This window comes from Eschscholzia californica, unplaced genomic scaffold, assembly GCF_041429995.1.
Source record: "Eschscholzia californica isolate CP2 unplaced genomic scaffold, dmEscCali1.0.p SCAF_1, whole genome shotgun sequence".
Lineage (NCBI taxonomy): Eukaryota > Viridiplantae > Streptophyta > Magnoliopsida > Ranunculales > Papaveraceae > Eschscholzia > Eschscholzia californica.
The window spans coordinates 41,157,924-41,177,461 of NW_028238198.1; the positions used below are offsets into that span (position 1 = coordinate 41,157,924).

At 36.4% G+C, this 19,538-nt stretch overlaps 2 protein-coding genes across 2 annotated transcripts; both read right to left on the reverse strand.

The window, feature by feature from the left end:
• Nucleotides 1–105: 105 nt before the first annotated feature.
• LOC147566874 (porphobilinogen deaminase, chloroplastic-like) lies at nucleotides 106–4,079 on the reverse strand. The gene is made up of 5 exons (XM_086653425.1): nucleotides 3,578–4,079; nucleotides 2,520–2,925; nucleotides 1,766–1,969; nucleotides 884–1,061; nucleotides 106–492 (listed from the first exon to the last, which is right to left on the reverse strand). The coding sequence occupies exons 1-5, from the start codon at nucleotides 3,808–3,810 to the stop codon at nucleotides 365–367; spliced, it is 1,149 nt and encodes a 382-aa protein (XP_086509551.1). The 5' UTR covers nucleotides 3,811–4,079; the 3' UTR covers nucleotides 106–364.
• A 6,456-nt stretch (nucleotides 4,080–10,535) lies between these two features.
• Nucleotides 10,536–14,447, reverse strand: LOC147566875 (pentatricopeptide repeat-containing protein CRR2, chloroplastic-like). The gene is made up of 2 exons (XM_086653430.1): nucleotides 12,801–14,447; nucleotides 10,536–12,374 (listed from the first exon to the last, which is right to left on the reverse strand). The coding sequence occupies exons 1-2, from the start codon at nucleotides 14,227–14,229 to the stop codon at nucleotides 10,873–10,875; spliced, it is 2,931 nt and encodes a 976-aa protein (XP_086509556.1). The 5' UTR covers nucleotides 14,230–14,447; the 3' UTR covers nucleotides 10,536–10,872.
• Nucleotides 14,448–19,538: the final 5,091 nt, after the last annotated feature.

Here is a 19,538-nt window from a genome sequence, read left to right on the forward strand (position 1 = left end):
TTAGATAAGCATAGAAGAGATGGTTCTAGGTTTTTCCATCTTCAATTAAATTTTAATTCTGGTTTATATGTTGGTTGAAGAATTGAAATAGCAAAAGCCAGATTATTCAATGACAAACAGAAAATTATATACCAACCATGTAAAGTAGAAGTAACAAAAAATGAACATTCTTGAAAGAAAAAGGAAAAAAAAAGAAAGGAGTCTAATCTAGTTCTCTAAAACATGGTTTCCTTCAAATCTAGCTATTCAAACAACTAATGCCGGTTAAAATTACACCAAGTACAAACCAGAGTGAGGAAAAGGCATGATTGATGTATTCCTCCGTTCCTCGAATGCATGAGATTTTCATTATGCTCCATTAAGCTTACTTGTGAGTTGCTAAGAAATCAAAGAAACCAGGACCAGCACGTGAACGTAGTTCCTCCCCAGCATCCTCCCCCATTTGAATCATGTCATCAATAGAATACGAACATTTCCTTGATGTCTCAAGTACTGGAATGAGAAGGAATAAATACATCAAACAAGACCCCCCGATTAGAATCAAAGCAATCTATCCAAAATTTACTTGCCCAACCATAATTAGCATCTACATTTTGCTCATCAGTGTCACATTGTAAACTTATAGAAACATTCCCAATTCTTGTTTATATGTGTGTGCGCTTTTATCTCTAATCTAGATAATGCCCTCAGCCCCTCAGCTTTGCCTCTTGAGCCATGTTTCTATGTGGGTCAATGGTATTTGGCCAATGTCTAAGGGCCAGGTCTCTAGGAAGGTAATCGATAGGAAAATCAGAACAATTGTTGCAAATTCTGTGATTATAAGCATCCGATGATTTCACTTGACCAAACTATATCTCGAGTCATCAAGTCCCTAAAGAAATACCTTGAGTTCCATCAGGAGAAGCCACCAGTCCTCTGAACACACAATATCCATCTGTGTCTCGGTGTGCATAGCCTGCAATAGGAGTTCGACAAGAACCATCTAGTGTTGCAAGGAAGGCTCTTTCACATGAAACTGCTAATCGCGTTTCTTCGTGATTCAGCGAAGCAATGTAATTAGCCTGCAAGACACAAGGAAAACAACTGTTGAAGTCTTGTCTATATTTTTCTTAAGACTTTAAAGCATTATGGCACATGCAAATTTTGAGCAATAGAAACCTCTCACGAGTAAAACTCACTTTGAAATAAAAGCACTCACTTCTGTTACTTTTTCTGGTGTTTCTTGCTTAAAGTCCTCAGTATACTGATGGGGTTAATGGCCATTTCTCACAGTACTTAAGGCAAAGTCCGAGATTTTAATTCATTGGTATATACTTGCTCTGGCTCTAAGGGATTATGTCATAAATTAGTATTTCTACCAGTTATTAATCACAATCAATTACCAAAACATTCTTGGATTTATGATCCTAGGACGACCGGGACAGTGAAAGATGGTCATTTATGGGCTAAATTTTAGCGAGGATGTTCTCATCACATAGAGCATAATGGGAAATGTATATTTGAAACTTCTAATCTCGTCAAAAGTTGATTGGTATTTCGGGCGTCTAAAACTTTTGGAAGATAATTTAAAGGAGTTGGAAGTCTTTAATTGATGTGTTTTCCAATACTCAAACTATTTTTCCAAACGAACATACTCACAAGAAAAAGGCCCTTAATCATCATCCTTCACCGGAGATTATGCCAAGGTTACTCAAACACGAATCACCTCTACAAGTAAGGGTAACAAGTGTCATAATTAATACTAAAGCTATCAGAAAACAAATACCATTTTATCGTCATTGGTCCGGCAGGCAATTCCAATGGCTCCTTGAGCAATAGCTGGAAGCATTTCGTCTATAGAGAGAATAGCAGTGACAGTAGTCGTCATATCTAGACGCTTGAGCCCAGCTAATGCTAATAAGGTTGCCTGCACTTTCCCTTCACTAAGTTTCCTTAATCTCGTTTGAACATTACCTCTGAAGTTCTCCACCTACAAAGGGGGAAAACAACAAATAATGAATATAAGAAACAATTAGTGAAAAGTGCATAAAACTACAGATAAAATGGATTAGATAATGTGAAGAAATGATATGAGAAACCATAAATAGTACTAATATTTTGGGGGACGAAAACATAATCCCCATTGGTAATATTCAGAATGATATGATTACTTCGTTAATTCATATTGAAACTTTAAATAGGAGTTACATTTGGGTTGAATAATGAAAGCTTGAGCAAGACAACTGTGTGTAGTTCCATGTCACCCCAATATCAAGTAGTTTCAGAATATGGTAGTCAAAACAATCGTCGAACCAGATACAATGTCTACTTTTCTTAGATGGGCGTACTTCCATGAGGTTGTCTCAACTTGCCAAGGATAAAACAAGAGAACATATAAGGACCCGTTAACTACAAAATTTAGTCTACTAAAAACCTTATTTGCAGACGAGAAAAATGATCAGTAGAATAGATGGTCCTAATTTAGTGTTAAGTTTCTTGGTGGAAAATATCAAGAACAGAAAGGTCTAATTATTACTTACTTTCAGTGACGGATATCTATACAATATTTGTGACTGTCTTCTAAGAGAAGCACTACCAACAACACTGCCAGCAGGAAGATCAGCTAGTGAAGCTGCACTCAACGAAATAAACGCATCTCGAACATCCTCCCTAGGTAGGTTGCACGGTAAAATTGTTCCCTCTGGCAAATATGTAGGTACATCTTTCATAGAGTGGACGGCAATATCAATATCACCATTCAATAATGCCTCATCAATCTCTTTTGTGAACAACCCTTTCCCACCTATATCGGCTAGAGGTTTATCTAGTATCTTATCTCCTGTTGTTTTTATAACTATAATTTCGATAGCCCCTTCTTCAGCTAACTCTGAATGTGAAGCTTTCAGTTTATCTCGTGTCTCGTAAGCCTGAGCAAGTGCCAGTGGGCTGTCCTACATGAACAACACGGGGGTAATTACACACTAAACAAACAAACATATATATATATATATATATATATATATATATATATATATATATATACACATATCCACACCACACTAACAAATTTCTCTATGTCCGAACCGATTTTCTTTCTACATCAATAAATACTCCGAAAATTTATGAATACAGATGTCCACATCACAGATTGACTTTCTATGGGCATTACTTTTGTAGATTCATAAAATTTGGCAAACCTAGTCCTGAAACAACAGTATTCTCACTTGACCCATTGATTTTACATGGAGTAAATTACAATCAAAATTAACTCCCTCTTTGCAAGCCTTTCTAGTGAATACCTAAAGGCATCTGAAAAACTATGAAGTAATGAGCAAAATACACCACCAATCCCCAATTTGACAAAAACATGAGAAAATGAAACAGAAAAGAAATACCCAGACTTCAAAATCTAATTATCTATCAGAATCAACCAATCAACATCAAAATAAATAGAATTTGAAGAAAGAACATGACCCACATTCACAAAAACAACTCTGAAATTGGGAAATGATATAAGCAAAAAAAATAAAAGCATAGCAACAATTTGAATAAAAATGGAAAACAAGGGTAATAAAGAAGAGGAGGTGGAATCTAATACCTCCCTCTAGTTCCAATCTTGATAAGAGAAACCTTGTTCTTTTTCTCCTGCTCGATAGCAATAGCTGCCTTTGTCAAAACAAGCTTTCTTCTACTTCTGCCATTGTTGGTGTTGTTATTATAATTGGAAAGTGGGAATTCAAGACATGGAGGAGGGAACCCAATTACTGAAATAGAAGACCCATGACAAATATTAGTAGTAGAGGTACCTAGGAAAAGAGATTGCATCTCCATTAATGAATTTGACTAAGAAAATGGTAGAGAGAGAAACAACAGTGAATTGAAATGGGGGATTGGGAAATTTGGGTACAATAATCACAAACGGAGAAGAAGAAGGAGAAAGAAAAAATAAGATAATGTCAGATGACGAGCCAATCAAAATCTCTTCCCTTCTATCTCAACACCCCATTCCTTGTTATTTGTTAAACCATGGTTAAAACCTGATTAGATAGTGGAGTTGACTGTTATCTTTAGGGTTTGTTCTTATTTGACCCCTACATTACGACCAAATTAATTTCTTATCCACAATTTCTTACTAATTCTAATTTGGTACCAAAATTACAATGTGGTTTGAATTTTTTTTTTTTACATCGACTGCACGATTGAATTAGGGCTATAACTGCTATCATAGATATTTTGGACCTTAAAGGCTAGATAAAGACCCTTAAGGCTATTCTAAGGACATAAAATCTCATTCTTACCTTTACTTTATTTATACCCCTTAATACAAGTCAATAAAGGCGGTTTCCACCTTCACTGCGAACTGAAAGGCAACTTCCCACGGTAATAGATGCGCAACCAACTAGTCAAATAGTAGGTGACAAAAATTACCTCTCTTAACAAAAAAAAAAAAGTGACAAAAATTACCTTTTAATCAATTGTTTTATCTCATTTATTCACTTTAAAATCGCATAATTTCTAATTATATGTCAAATATATAAGTTTTTTTATATCAATAAAACTTATATATATGGAACTGAAATTGATATTCACACCACATTGAATATTATTTCAAGGGTCATTTCCCAAATGGTTCCTGCCTGGCCCCCTAGATTAGCAAATATACCCATATGGCTCCCTTTTCCGTTATCTTTTACTCTCACTCCTCCACCTCATTTCCTCTCTCTGCCAAGTCACCTAAAACGCCACATCATCATCTTCTCCGGCAGGGGTCGCCGGTCTGCCAATTTTCCGGTCGGCGACCTTCAAACATAAAAAAAAAATTTAAATTAAATTAAATTTTATTTTTCTCTCTCCTCTCTCTAGAAAAGATTTGTTTTCCTTTCCTCTCTCTCTCTCTAGAACAGATCTAGAGAGAGGAGAACAAACCAGATCTGTTCGTGAAACCTCTCTCTAGATTTGTTCTAGAAAGAGAGAGGAAAGAAAAAAAATTTAGAGAGAGAGGAGAGAGAAAGGAAAAGATGATGATGTTTGAAGGTGGCAGAGAGAGAAAACATGTTGGAGGAGAGAGAAAAGAAATGGAAGAGAGAGAGTAACGGTGTTATAACGGGAGGGGGCCATATGGGCATTTCTCGTAAAGTAGGGGACTAGGCAGGAAGCTGGTCACAAAGTAGGGGGCCATTAGGGAAATAACCCTATTTTAAACATAAAAAAGTTAGAGGTGTTAATCTAGTTGGGATGTCATGTGCTACAAGGTGAAGATGTCACATATTTCGTTAAAAGAAATTAATCATGCAAACATAGGAGAAATAGTCCTCAAATCTATTCAGTGTCACGAAATGGTCAACTACTCCTAACTTGGCTTAAAATAGGTGATTAGTCTAAATTTTTTAGACTAAAATTCACTTTAGACAGAATTATTAGGGGAAGTAAAACATAATTGACAGAAAGTTGTGACCAAAATACCCGGTAAAATCTCGTGAAAAAGAAATCGAGTATATCATCATCTGATTAAGCTTCATTTGTAGTTTATTTCTCTAGAACAATAACTATTACATGTGTCAAAACCAATTTTATTTTTTTTGTTTGACAAATTTATTTTTCTATTTAAAGTAATGTTTAGACAATCTTTGTTTATCTCTTGGTCGAAACCATCGTATACTTTTATAGGATTTTCTTTCTTTCACCATGGGTCTCATATTTTTCATAACACATTATGAACTATCACACTACCTAAATGTTTAATTATTGTAATTCTAAAATATTTGGTATCTCGCATTTCGGAGGCATCCACTAAGCAAACTAAAATATTTGGTTATTGTAAACTTTCAACCAAACGAAATTGCTCGTGGTTTAGTTTGGTTACCGAACCAAAACAGATTTTAGCGGTTTGGTTCACTAAGAACATCGAACCGGCCAGTATAAAAAACCAAAAATTTATAATTGAATAGAAAACTCATGATGGAAAAAAGAGCTACAATAATATCCTCAAAAATTTTCCTTGATCTTTTCATATCAGAACATAATTGATTGTTGGGTAAGAGCATCTCCAATGCAACACTCAAACTCTAAATCTTAGAGTGCCACATAGGATTTTTTGGAGTTTTTCTCTAAAATCCATCTCCAATGCAAAACTCAACATGAATCTCTAAAGTGATGTGTCAAGATTCATTTTAGAGATCCTTAAAACTCAACATGAATCTCTAAAGTGATGTGTCAAGATTCATTTTAGAGATCCTTAAGAGGACACTCTAAGTTTAGAGTGTCCTCTTGAGTTTCTCTAAGTGCCACATAGGCAAATCAATTAATTTTAAACTAAAATAAAGGGTTTTAGAGTTTCTCTTGAGTGTTGCATTGGAGATGGGTTTGAAATAGAGTGTCTCTAAATGGCCAAATAGGAAAGCGACCATTTAGAGATCCATTTTTCACACGTGACACATAAGATTTTTAGAGTTTTTTTTGAGTCTTGCATTGGAGATGCTCTAAATGGTTTTCAAAGCCTTGAAGTCTCATGCCTTTAGAGAATGGTTTTGGAGTTTGAGGAAATCTAAAATAAAATAAACACCTATTTTGGTATTTAACTTTTATTAAACTCAGGTAATTATTTTCTTGCAGAACTAGTGAAGGATTCCATCAAATCCCTCAACTCTCATCCAAGTTTCTGGAAAATCTTAATAGGATTTGCTTAGGTGCTGTTTGTTTTTTAAAATTTTCAGATCTGAAATCTGAATTGGAATCCAATTCAGATTTCAGATGTTTGTTTTTGTATTTAGTTAAATATGAAACTTTATCTGAATTTATTAGATGTCTGAATTGGCTGAATAAAGGGCCACACATTTCAGACTTCAAAACAAGTCTGAAAATTGAGCCCAGAATCTGAAAACATGCAAAAGACGTACATACCCTTGTTAAACTTTAAAATCTATTATATAAAACAGAAGGAAAACGATGACTGGGACAAACATCCTTATTTAATTATGCATATTGTCTAGAAGTCCTTCTCAAAATTTAAAATATAGTCCTTCTTAGAAATAAAGTTATCTATTTAAAAAACAATAATCGTTTCCTTCTTAGAAATAAAATAACTAATTTAAGAAAACAAGAAACAAAATAAATTTCAAGGGTTAAAAAAAGAAATTAAAATCTCTCTCTCTTTCAATAAAGAAATTAAAGGGTACCTCTCTCTCAATAAAATAATAATTAATTTAAGATAAAAGAAACAAAAAAATAATACAAAAAAATAATAACTAATAAAAATCTATCTCTCTCAATAAAATATAAAAAACAAATTTGTAGCATTTGATTAATACAAGTTTCCGTGCCCTAGGGCACGGGATATACCCTAGTACCTAATTAAATCATCTTCTTCCCTCTTCTACAACCCCACCACCACAACAGTTAACACCACTACCACCACCACCACCACAGTTAATACCACTGCCACCACCACCACAGTTAATACCACCGCCACCACCACCACAGTTAATACCACTGCCACCACCACCACAGTTAATACCACTGCCACCACCACCACAGTTAATACCACTGCCACCACCACCACAGTTAATACCACTACCACTACCACCACCACCATAGTTAACACCACCACCACCACCACAGTTAACACCTCCAACACCACCACACAGTTAACACCACCAACACCACCGACACCACCACACAGTTAACACCACCACCACGGTCACCATAGACCACTACCACCAGATTGGTTTTTGTTGGAAGGAAAGGTAAAGAGAGAAACTGAATTAGGAATTTGGAGAGATTTCATGGAATCGAGTACTGAAACATCACTCGCCCATTTTACTATATATTGAATCGATTTGGGTTGTGATTATGATTGGATTACTGACCGGAAAACTCGTTGATCTTCTTGATTCTTAGGTTTTCATGTGGTTCCTTTGAATTGCTGCACTGAGATTCGGTTTGGAGAGGGAGAGATTGAGAGAAAAAAGAGAGGGAGAGAGACAGAAGAAAGAGAGAAGTTGTTGGATCTGACGACGGTTACCGTCATTGAACCCTCGCTGGAACTTTGGCATCTTCGGCAATAGAGAATGACTGCTGAGAAAGATAAAGAAAGAGTTAGGGAGGGAGGGATCTAGGGTTTTTTTGTGGCCTTCTTATATTTATTTAAGGGAAAAAAATGGAAATTAGGTTTTCTTTTTTAAAATACCAAAAAAGGGTATAAATGTCATTTTTTTAATTCAAATTTAATAATTCAAATTTTAAAAATAAACATTAAATTTGTAAATTTCAGATTCAGCTAATTCAGATTCAGACATATAAAAAAACAAACACCACCTTAGTCTATAAATTAGACCATAACCAGAATCAGTAAAAAACGGCACTAAGAAGGATTCATCTTCTATTAAGTGTTGAGTCGAATATTTGCATCTCCAATATTGTCTTCTTCAATGTAGGTAGAGATGATAGTTGTAGTAAATCTTCGGGAAGCGATTAGAGTTATACAATTTGCACAAAATTTATTCTTAATCAACGGTGATTATTTGGTTAGGAAAAATGATTGTATCGACTTGGCCCAATTTAAATAGCGGGGCTGGAATATTATTTGAACACTCTCCTGGTCATTTTTTATTAGATTAAGTGTAAAAAGTGTAGGTCATCAACTTTTGAGCCATTATTGATATGGAAGTTATTTGAACACTCTCCTGGTCATTTTTTATTAGATTAAGTGTAAAAAGTGTAGGTCATCAACTTTTGAGCCATTATTGATATGGAAGTGAGGCTGGCAGTTGGTAGAAAAAAAAAACTTCAATTTCAGTTAGATGTTCTGTTTTTGTTTCTTTCTTCGTAGATTACAAGATTCCTAATTGTTATAATCATATTAAATCTCATGCCAAGATTTAACAAAGGACATTATTTCTTTTCCACTTGCCCTGTTATTTTGCGAGAGTGTGTAAAGTAGGTCGGACTAGCCGATCCCCGCCCGTCACTAGACAAGAGGTACTACTACGAGCTAGGTAGGGCAACCTTAAACCTAGCTTGTTGTCTATTTTAGGTCCGGATGAGTAGATGATGGGTCCGTTTGTAATCGCACCTATTGAGTCTTTTCTATATTCCTCTCGCCATGTCCCTTTGGAGAGTGCCTATACGCGCCCAAAATTTGATACGTCCACTCTCTCTATTAGCGTCCCTCGGACAAGGTAGTCTGACGTGACCTAATCCATGTTGAGTTTGAACAGTTCAGACTCTGGCCATCTGAGTGCCCTTGGATTGCCCCGTTCGTGGGCCTCAGACTGCTCAGTCTGAGCCCATGAGAAGTGCTAAGAGAGGGGCCGGCCGGTCTATGGAAAACATTGGGGGCGCCTATAGACCATCTCGCGTTCTCTCTACTATGGACAGGATATACAGAGAGGGGAGACTGAGGATGAAAAAGAGAGAGTGAGCCTGCTAGAGAAGACGATTTCTTTGCCAAACAACATGAAATAGATTTCAGACCACAAAAAAATATTACTACCGGCCCAAGTGAGAAGCAAAAATAACTGATGGCCTGACCCGATTAACACCGCTACTCAACGACAAATCCATTTTCTTCCATCCATGTTATAAATACATCTTTTTTAACAAATGACTAGGAATGCTTGGGATAAATTGACCATTTCTTCTCTCTCTTGTCAGCACAAAAACAACCCCATGATTTTCTCCAACAGCATCAACCACCCAAATAGAGGAAGAATACATGTATTCCTCATGTCTCATTTTAGGTGTTAGTTTTGCATCCCAAAATTAGTTTGTAATGAATCAACCCAACACCACCCATCACCTATAAAAGTTTCTCATTTCTGCATCCATAAAACAATCTTCACTTTGACTGTATATTTCATTTATCTCTACCCCATACTAATCTCTATTCAAGATACAAAAATGGCAGCCTGTGGCAGCAGCAAGAAGGTAGCTTTGTTGATCATCATGGTTGTTGCTGCTGCAATGATGACGAATGTCGTCGTTCAGGCAACTGAAGAAGGATGTGTTGAGAATTGCTTGCCACAGTGCAAAACCCAAATCCCAACTGCATCTGCTATTGAATGTCGTGGTGCCTGCGCTAATCACTGCAATGGTGACGGAGGCCCTCTGGCTTCTTATTTCAGAAACTAATTATCTTCATATATTCATTCATCATTTATGTTTGACTACTAATTTTAGAAGGAAGGGTCGATTCGCTTGCCCTTCCTTACTAATTGAACAAATAAATGTATGAAAGTTCTATCATACAACCATTAATGGTACTCTTGTTTCCATGTACATTTATTTTGTTCAAAGTGAAGAAAATATATAATCTTTCTTATTTAATTTCATTTTCATTTTATGTTGGAGTAATTCAAGTACGCTATAAATGTGGAATATTTACAGCAAATTTAGTTCAATTTGAAACTACTACTTATACGGCATTAATCTATTGATAGAGGATAAATCGGCTTTTGTTGATCTGTCTGCCTCTTAGTATATTAAACATTACAATTTCCTCAATGCATACAAAAATTCTGTCTTTATAAACCTATTATGGCGTAAATCAATCGAACATCTGATGAATATTTTGTTTGATAATTCGTTAAAATTTTACTCTACATTCATAATGTGACAATAGTATCTCCATCTACAAGTTATATGAAACATAATCATAATTTCATATCATAGTGCAAATTACACTGCACAAAACAGAGTTTAGTTTATGTACCTGTACAATAACAACCGAGTTCTTACCACTGTTGTTCGTGTTTTTCTTATTCAGTACCTGAAATGTTTGAGCTTGGTATTTAAGATCTTAACGAAATCCAACTCCATGTCTTATTTGGTTATGAATTCATTTTGCGCAAAAATTTGCTTCAATTGAGCTTTGTGAAGTCCAATAATGTCTTTAATCTACCAATAATCTCCACAAGAACAAACCCCATCGACGAAGTGATGAAACCGATAACTATCCCTCATTATAATCTCTCTATTTGTCACTCTAGATATATACTTAGTCGCTGAATGACAATCACCGCACACCCTCAAATTCTTTATGATCCTTAATGGAGTTCCATCTGATGTACTTATCAAACCAAAAGCTATTGCCAGTTTCTCACTATGCCCACAAAGACTAAACTCCTTTTCGTCTTCCTCAACATCCTGTAACACAAAATTTGTATCTGGAACGTACCCAATCTTCTTGATCTCCAAATATAAACTTTCCATTTTCGCAGAAATTGCATCCATTAAAGGGTGAGTTGAATCTCCAACTATGAAGCTATGAACTTTACGTTTGACCTCGATCCAACTACAACCAGGAGGTTTTGTTACACCTCTTTCCTTCATTAAATGTCTAACTCTTGCTGCATCTTCCCATCTCCCAACTGCCGAATAAATATTAGCTAAGAGTATATAGTTCCCAGAATTCTCGGGCTCTAATTCGAAAAGATACCTGGCAGAAAATTCCGCAAGTTCAGGATTAGAATGGATTCTACAAGCACCTAAGACTGAGCCCCAAACAGCTGCATTTGGTTCAATCGGCATCTCTTTAATGAGTTTCATTGTTTCGTCAAATTGTCCGGCCCGTGCTAATAGATCTACCATGCAAGCATATTGCTCTACAGCAGGTTCAATTTTGTATTCTGATTTCATCATTTCGAAATATTCCCAACCTTCACCGATCAGTCCAGAGTGACTGCAAGCAGATAATAGATTCGTGAAAGTAAAATGGTTTGGAATCAGATTTGTGGCTCTTAAACGGCGAAAAACACTCACAGCATCCATTCCAAAACCATGCATCCCATAGCATGAAATCAATGTATTCCATGAAACTAAATCCTTTTTGGGCATAAGATCGAAGATTTTTCGAGCTTTCCTGACTTCCCCACATCGTCCATACATGTCAATAAGAGAATTCCATATAAAAGTACATGAATCGAGTCCATTTCTAATGATAAATTGGTGAATCTCTTTACCTTGCCTCAAAGCTGCCAATCTTGCACAAGCAGGTAAAGCAGAAACCATTGTTACCATATCGGGTTCTACATTACTGAATTGCATATCTCTCAAGAAATTCATAGCATCAACCCCTTGCCCACTTTGAGCACATGCAGCAATAATAGAATTCCAAATAACAACATCTTTAGTTGAGAGCTCATTAAACACTAATCGAGCAAGCTCTAATCGGCCACATGCTGAGTACATTGATATAAGAGCGCTTCCGACTCCCATAGACAACTCTACTTGGTTTCTTGTTACAAAACCATGAAGTTCCTTCCCTAACCTTAAATCCTCCTCTAGGGCACAAGCTGCAAGAGCGCCGGAAACAGTGATCATGTTAGGATCTGTTTTTGTTCCACACATTCTATGAAAGAACTCGAGAGCCGTCTTCCCATCTCTACTTTGAGTATAACCTGTTGAAAATCATATCCATTTGCTCATCAATTTTTTTGTTTAACTACGTAGATAATAAATCTATGTTCCTCCTTTAACTTAGTAAGTTACAAAGAACAAAAGAATCCATATTTTTTTTTTGCACTTCGAAAAGAAAATTGAGCTCAAAATATTCAAAACTCCCTAGGCCAATTTTTCTTTTGTCAAAAAAGATCCATCAACGTTTTTAGGTTTTAGCTCATTATGTAAGGTATCAGCAGATTTGCAAAGTAAAGCTTTCGCACATTCGTGTAAGGTCTACACATGTTTCCACAGTTTCAGTAGTTTGCACGGGAAGCCCAAACCTTAAAAAAATATTGACATGTATTTTTAACCAAGATCAATACGAAATTGGGTTCTCGAACCAATTTCTTGATGTCAATATATTCAAAGTTCAAAGCTATCACCTGTAATCAGCCCATTCCATGTAATGATGTCCGGTTTGACTCCCTCTCTTTCCATTACATCGAGAAGTTCAATGGCTTCCTCCCGACACCCCCTCAAGGCATAACCAGCTAGCATTGCATTCCAAGATACCAAATCCTTCTTCTTGATTAAATTGAAATTTTGACGCGCTACTTCCGGAGTCTGGCATTTGGCATAGAAGTCTACTAAAGAGTTTCCAACAAGCACATCTGAGTCTAAACCTTCAGTCTTTATACAATAGCCATGGATCTCCTTGCCTTGTAGAAGTAAATTCAAGTTCGTACAAGCTGAAATAACACTAGCAATTGTAATTGAGTTTGGGTCCACTCCTTCCATTACCATTTGTCTGAAAACATGTAATGCCCTTAAAGAACAACCATTCTGTTCGTTCCCTGCTATTAAAGCAGTCCAAGAAACAACATTAGGCTTAAAATTCTGCAAGTCACGCATCTCAGACAAACAATTCGAAGCCTCCTCAAATTGCCCATTTTGAGCATACCCAGTAATGATCGAATTCCAAGTAACACGATCAGGTTTTACACCAGCAAGTTTCATGCTCTCAAAATAATTTAAAGCTTTCTTAAAATCTCCCATGGATGCATATCCAGATATCATCATATTCCATGTAATAATGTCCTTAAATTCCATCTCTTCAAACATTCTTCTAGCAATATCCATCTTACCACACTTTATAAACATATCAAGAATAGATTTTTTTACAAAAGGGTTTCCTTCAAATCCAATACTCAACATATAATCATAAACATCTTTACCTACTTGATAATTCTTTAACTCTGAACAAGCTTTATATACTTTTGGAAATACAAAATGATCAGGCCTAACTCCCTCTTTAATCATTAAATAATACAATCTAATTGTCTCTTCATAATCACCTAAACTACAGTATAATCCAATAATTGAAGTCCAACTAAAAACATTTCTTTGAGGTATCTTATCAAACAGCTGACGTGCAGAATCAATAGACCCTAATTTACAGTATAATTCCAACAACTGACTTCCAAGAAATGAACAAAATTCAACCCCACATACAATTAAACGACCATGAATTTGAAGACCCAATTCTAAATAATCTAACTTTCTACAATGTTGCAACATAGAAGCATAAGTTTCAGAACAATGAGTGTTCATGTGGGTCATTACTTCAATGGATTCTAGTAAAAAATCAACATTATCTGTTCTACCAGAAGTGGGTTTCTCTACTGAATACCAGATATTGTGATCACTGGGTTGATGGGTTTTCGCCATTTTTGAAGTCTTTGAGAAATCTGTGAGAGTTGAAGAAACTACAAGGTGGCGTTTTTTGTATTGGGGAAGAATGGAAGAAGGAGAATGAGGAGATGAAATAACCATGAGTGTTAGAGTTGATAGAGTTGCTGAAATTGTTGTCATTTTTTAGGTTAAGGTTCATAATAATTGAAGACAATTCGTGAAGGTATGAAAGAATTACGAAGAAGGAGAAAATGAAGAAGAAGTAGTAGAGTGAGGAATGGAGAAGTGAAACTGTGGTTGTAGAGAGTTTCAGATAGACTCTCTCTGTCCATCTTGTACAGAGGGAAAAAAAGGACCCGCTTATGCGTCCTTGGTTATGAGGCTAACCAACACCTCCAAGTAGAGGTGTCAAGTAGGCCGGGCCGGGCCAAGCCCCGCCTGTTTTTCTCGGGCCAGGCCTGGTCCGACACTTTGACAAGCCATGCCACCCCGACACTTTGACGGGTCACGCCGGCTCCTGAGTTTGCCTGACTCATGTGTGTCCGAGTTGGTTCGTTGCCCGATGGAATGGGGTACCATCCTGGGGCACCGAGTTGGCCACGCCTGCCCCATGGCGACGAACCAAACCAGTAAAGGCCCGTTAAACTGATTATTATTTTTTGGTTAATTTTTAATGTTTTTACATATTATACCGAAAATATGTATGTATTTCATATCATGTTTATGCATTATATTTGCATCTAGATATCGTAAGATTGATAATATCACGATTGTTGTTATAGGAAACTAGATCAGGCTACCATGAGACGAAAGATCTTATTTATTTTTCGATGAAAAGGGGCATCTAAAATCTTCACTTTTTTTCCTTTTCTTGCTACGTTAGGTATGATGAGTGCTACTATGCAAAACTTTATATTTGGTCGAAAAAATTACCAGAGAAAAATGACTAATTAAAATATGTATTATTTTGTTAAATAACACTTATAGAGAAATACAAAAATCTAACAATGCAAACTTTTGAAGAGAAAAAAAACTCTTTTTTCTCGAAATAAGAGATAAAAAAAATAATCTCTCGCTTGTGAAGAGAATTGAGAATTGTTATCTATCGTAAACGAAAATTCGAAACAACCCAACATTTTTAACCCATTAAGTAGACAAGTACAGTTAGACAACCGTCCAAAAAAGAAAATGAAAACTTGGATAAATTTTGGGCCATTCGTTTTGTAGTAAATTTGTCCACTTAGTGGGTTACAGTTGTTGGATTACCTAGCATTTTCGTATCGTAATGAGACGTATTCGGTAAAAAGATTTTTCGTTTTAAATTTTATTTTAGTATTGTTTTATACAAAATATATTATTATTATTATCATTATTATTATTTTGATTGGACTCAAAAGTCATTACATTTTAATGGTATAGATACATCATGAAGATAATATGAAATACATCATGAATTTAGATGGACACTATACTGCCAATTAAGACCTATTGTGCCATATAAAGACTCTTATGGCCTTCTTAAGAGACCTAAATATCCATATATTTCTACCTCTAATTTATTTATTGCCTAAATAACATGGGATAAATGATGATAAACTGCTTCCATTGAGACTTTTATGGGTCAAAATTCGTCACCAGTAGCGCTCCCAGAAATCCACGATTAATGAGCTCACATGGTGACCAAACTCACGAATTAATGCGTCCGGCCCATTTATCTTCGGGCACCCCGAAGCAACGTTAAGATACGAAAGCACATCCAACCCTAGATAAAGAGGTCCGCCTTCACCTCCTCAGCAACCAAAATACGGAAGCACATCCAGCTCTGGATAAAGAGGTCTGCCCTCACCTCCTCAGCAGACCTCCCTCCGTATATCCGTTGGGAGACGTTACAGTCATTCAAGATGACAATATCTTTAATATACTCGTTGAGGAGTTATAATATCTGGATTAATGGTGACAACTTCGTGCGTTACCACATTAAAGACGCCATCACCGCCATGTGACAGTCGATCACCAACACTATAAAATGACTGAGAAGACGATACAGACCATCCAATCACGGTCAACTACATCCGACATTCCAATTCTTGAGCAATCAACTAAGGATTTACTTTCTCTCTCATATAGAGGGATCATCCAGCTTCCGTCTAAAACACTCGACCATCTAGGTGATCGACATATTCACCTGACATCACTGTCAAGCATTCCAATATCATCGAGCATCCGGCAATCAACGAATACAACCCACTACTTTCTCTCTCATACAGATGGATTAACTAGTTGTCTACGACACTTCTACTACTATTATCGTCTTATTCTCTTATTGTGATCGACCGATCCAACATCTATTGGACAACCTACGACTCATCAAAGGAGGGCGACCATTCATTAAAAGGGGCGACATATCTTCTCTTTCCTGAAGACCACTCATCAAAGAAGGGCGACCTATTTTTCTCTCTCCTGGAGACCACTCATCAAGGAAAGACGACCTGCCAATCAAAGTAGGCAAGTTACTTTATCTCTCCTAAAGGTCAGACCTTCCTTACTTCGTCGTGCCTAACCTTCGACCATTCTCCTCAACGGTAACATTCCAAGGATATCATTCGCTTGCTATTACATCTCTTGCAAGTTTACTTACTTAACCGTCGGAGCCCCCTTAGGCCGGCACCATTCCAGTGTCTCAGGGATCTTACGGTCACGTGTGTTCTTGTTTCTTGTCACAGGTTAAGCCCAAAAACATCGTCGTTGCCCATAAAAATATTAACAGGTGAATGTTTGACATTCAGTCAACAGTCCGATCTTATTGACTCCTTGACCAGCGATTTCGACCCCTCAGAAGACTCGATTCCAAGACTATACTTTTATGTCCGAATAATCTTTTTTAATATTATATTGATTAATAACACTTGGGAACAAAAAAAAAAAGACTCATGTACCTTAGTTTACCATTCGTCCAAAGATGGTGTTTCAAAATATTATTTTATCTCTACATACTTTCTAACAATTATTATTATACTTTCAAAATATGGATTTGGCCATTTAATTATTTTAAAATCATTTAGCCAATTTAAATATCACTTTGAACCATATCCTTTAGAAACATAATTCTAACTACATTTGACTCTCTAGAACACTATTGACCCACAGTTTAAAATGGTCGTGGTTTTGGGGCAAAAAGAAAAAAATTCGGGAGAATAAATACTTCGTCAATAATAATTGACTTTTTTTTTTTGTTGAACTAATATAATAATAATTGACTTAGGAGACATTTATTTTTAGGTCCAAAAATTTATTTAAGTGAACTTTACCCTCTAATCTTCATCTTCTCAACACCTTCACCACCATTGCCACTTCCTCTCTCTCTCTCTTCTCTTCTTTTTTCTCCTTTTCTCCATCTCTTGTACTGGGAAGAAACGCACTATTATATCTTTGGCATTTATCAATTATGATTTCTAAGATTTAATGAACTGATAACTTTAAACACTCTTATACACAACAGATACAATAACGGGAATCATCACATGTCACTTTTATTAGCCATGCAACACTTATCCTATCAGTCTCTCTCTCTCTTCATTATAATAGCCATTTTTAATTACCTACACCTTTGTTCAGTACAAAGAAATCAAATATACCAGTACAAGTGAAGAATGCATGTCAAGATTCGCCTTTGCTGATAAGAAGACTACAAAAGGTAAGTGGATGCAGAAAGAAGGCGTGCCTTCATCTATGCTCCCAAGATTGGATTTTTGTTTGAGGATAGACAGGGTCCGCCAGTTTTTTTCTTTGGTCACTCAGAACGACCCTAGTAACATACCTAAGTGGATTGACAGTAGTAAAAGTGGGATTGGAAGAATGAGGGTTAGGTACTTGGATGAATGTCGTGAAGAACTTCAAATCTCCCTTTAGAACTCTAATACCATTTACTCCGGTACTGAGTACGATAACGAAAAAGTCTTGTCTGCAATACCAATACTAATTCTTATGTTAGTCCGGCCGCCTACTTGACTTTATTCATTCAGATGAAGCGGAGTTAGGGTGGTCCCCATATTGTTATGATTCCAAGTGCTCTTGTGTAGATCTCACTCTTAAAGCTATCGTATAATTGACTCATAATAATATAATAGTCGAAAGATTGGCTACATCTGTCATATCGAGATTCATAGAGAGAAGCAAGCTTTCGGCTAGGCCTCGCCACGAGCGTTGCTCCAGAAGTGTGGAAATATTGTAATATTCGAAATGGAGTTCGACCGGAGTTGCTATTTGGTCTAGCAGAGTCTCAGGATCCTCCATAGTAACGTTCCCAATGTCGAACTCGTGGAAATATTGCTCCAGTACATTTGCAATTTTGTTGCTCTGTGCATTTTCGAGAGTTATCTGTTTCGACAGACAAAATAAAGAAATACACTTAGAGTAGAAATTCGTGAAAAGAGAGATTCTATTTATCCTCATGGATTGATTGATGTTCATTCGCTCCGCTCTTGCTTGTTGGCGTTCCTTGCTTGCGGAGCTCATACCGGAAAAAGAAAAAGACTCCATTACTTTCTTAAGAGAATCGTTGGTTTGACTAGCGAACTACGTGGGAAATACAAGATCTAGGCAAGCCGCTATGTGTTCCCCCCTTGCCCTTAAACGATAAAAGTACTACTTATCTTTTCTTAGATCGATTAGTTTGGTTCGAATCTATGGTCAATCAATGGCCCAAAAGGGGGTTTTAGGGAAGGCAAGACGGCCAACTGAGTATGCAGATTCAATTCCCATTGATGAGCGGATGCCACTCGCCTAACCTACTAAAGCAAGGAGAGGACGCAACAGCATATTGGGTTTTTTATGGTTGATCAAGTAGACCCGGCACCCCTTCAGTCGCATTTCCTAATCAGGAGGCAATGTTTGATCTATTGAATTTTTTGACTAAACAAAAATGCCACTGAGAATGGTACAAAAAAAAATATAGATTTCCTAAAGAACTTATTCCCAGAAGATTATTCTTTTTGCCCAAAGACGCCCTTCAAATGTTTTTTCAAAACAATCCCAACTGAAAAATACATTTTTAAGTAAACAATTTTTTAGATTCTAAATTTGAAATTTGAGTGTAATAATATAAAATTCGGAAGGCAGACTAGGTACAAAAATCGGATTCCTCAATCTATAGATGTGCGAATCTTAAGATTTAAAATTGCCATTATAGGCAAAGAATCCAAATCCCTGCCAAATCCTATTTTTAGGACCTAGGAGCATCCAAACACAACCTTAAATCCTTGATATGGGACATCGTTTTATGAGGGATAGACGGGCCAACCTCTGGTTAACCTCAAAATTCCAGTGATCCTTGTGCTCACAATGCCTTTTTAAGGTAGAAACACCCAGATAGCCAGAGTACCTCCTTAATTTGGGTCTCATTGAACCATAATTGACTTCCTGTAGACAAACTAGAGTTTTGTTCCCATGATAGCACCACTAATACCAAATAGAGAAGAAACAAGTATAAC